The sequence below is a fragment of the Triticum urartu genome, chromosome 6A (genome assembly GCF_056163025.1).
Source record: "Triticum urartu cultivar PI428250 chromosome 6A, HENAU_Tu73, whole genome shotgun sequence".
Taxonomy (NCBI): Eukaryota; Viridiplantae; Streptophyta; class Magnoliopsida; order Poales; family Poaceae; genus Triticum; species Triticum urartu.
In genome coordinates this window covers 257,184,412-257,185,999 of record NC_141878.1, presented here as the reverse complement: position 1 = coordinate 257,185,999, position 1,588 = coordinate 257,184,412, and the positions used below count along the sequence as shown (strand labels likewise).

General features: G+C 58.3%; 1 protein-coding gene across 1 annotated transcript; it reads left to right on the top strand.

Annotated features, from left to right (window-relative positions):
• Positions 1-759: 759 nt before the first annotated feature.
• Positions 760-1,326, top strand: LOC147964929 (uncharacterized). Its single transcript, XM_087530215.1, has one exon. The coding sequence runs from the start codon at positions 760-762 to the stop codon at positions 1,324-1,326; it is 567 nt and encodes a 188-aa protein (XP_087386341.1).
• The last annotated feature ends 262 nt before the right edge of the window (positions 1,327-1,588 follow it).

Below are 1,588 nucleotides of genomic sequence, written 5' to 3'. Positions count from 1 at the left end.
CAGCACCAAGGTGATGCTCCTGAGACAGCGGCTGCCCCGACATGTCATCAAGCCCCAGGAGTTGGAAACCCGCAGGAAACACCTCAGTCCCCGGGAGCCAGATACTCCCTCAGCTCTCCCACCCTTTTCGAGCACCTAGTGTACTTCGTCAGCACAGTCCTGGGAGATGCGAGGGCGCGATACCCCATGCCACAGAAGCTCTTGCTCGCGCTCTTGGTGGCCTCGCGCAAGATGCGCCACTACTTCCAAGGTCACCCCATCAAGGTCGTTTCAGCTTATCCATTGGAGAGAGTGCTCAGAAGCCCCAATGCTACGGGAAGGGTCGCCGAATGGAACATTGAGCTGCAAGCGTTCGACCTGGAGTTCAGCACAACCAGATTCATCAAGGGGGCTGCACTCGCTGACTTTGTGGTGGAATGGACCGACACCCCGGAGCTCAAAGTAGGCAAGAACTGATCCCTCTTGCCAGGAAGTGAAGCGCCAGATGGTTGGGTCATGTACTTCGATGGTGTGTTCGCACGGCAGGGCGCGGGGGCTAGAGCCGTGCTCATCTCGCCCACTCAGGACTTGCTTTACTATGTCGTGTAGCTCTGCTTCCAGCGGGGCGAGAAGGTCTCCAACAACACCGCAGAGTACGAGGGTCTCATCGTCGGCCTCAAAGCGGCGGTGGCCCTGGGGGTGAAGTGCCTCACCGTTAAGGGAGACTCACAGCTCCTCATCAACTTCTCCAACAAGGTGTACGAGCCAAAGGATGAGCAAATGGAGGCATACCTCGCGGAGGTGCACAAAATAGAGAAGCAGTTCCTAGGCCTGGAACTACAGCATGTGCCTCATGGCACCAACAAAGAGGCCGATGACATCGCTAGAATAGCATCCAAGCGGCTGCCCCAAGAGCCTGGCGTCTTCGAGGAGCGGCTCTTCAAGCCTTTGGTAGCACCTCCGCCTGTAGAGCCAGTGCCATCTCAGGAGGAACTCCCCCAATCTCCAGCCTCGGGAGCCCCCGCCTGCGGCCCGACCTCAGGAGCGCGCCTCCCCTTAGCGCTCAAGCCTTGGGAGGGGTGCTGGATCAAGGAGTTCAAGGCGTACCTGACGCAAGGCACGTTGCCAGAGAAGGAGGAAGACGCGGAGCGTGTGGCCCAACAGGCTACGGCATACTGCATTCAGGACGGTGAGCTATACAGGAAGCGGCCAAATGATGTTTCTCTACGATGCATTTCTAGGGAACAGGGGAATGAGCTTCTGGCCGACATACATGGCGGAGACTGCAGGCACCACTCATCGTCGTGCACCCTAGTCGGCAAGACTTTCCGCAGTGGTTTCTACTAGCCCACGGCACTCAACGATGCGGTAGAGCTGGTAAAATCCAGCGAGGCCTGCCAGTTCCACGCCAAGCAGATCCACCAATCTGCTCAGGACTGCCAGACTATCCCGCTCTCATGGTCGTTCACGGTCTGGGGGCTGGATATCCTGGGCCCATGCCCTCGAGCGCCTGGAGGCTACCTCTACGTCTACGTCGCCATTGACAAATTCACCAAATGGGCGGAAATGGAAGCTGTCCGCACCATCCCAGCCGGGTGAGCAGTCAAGT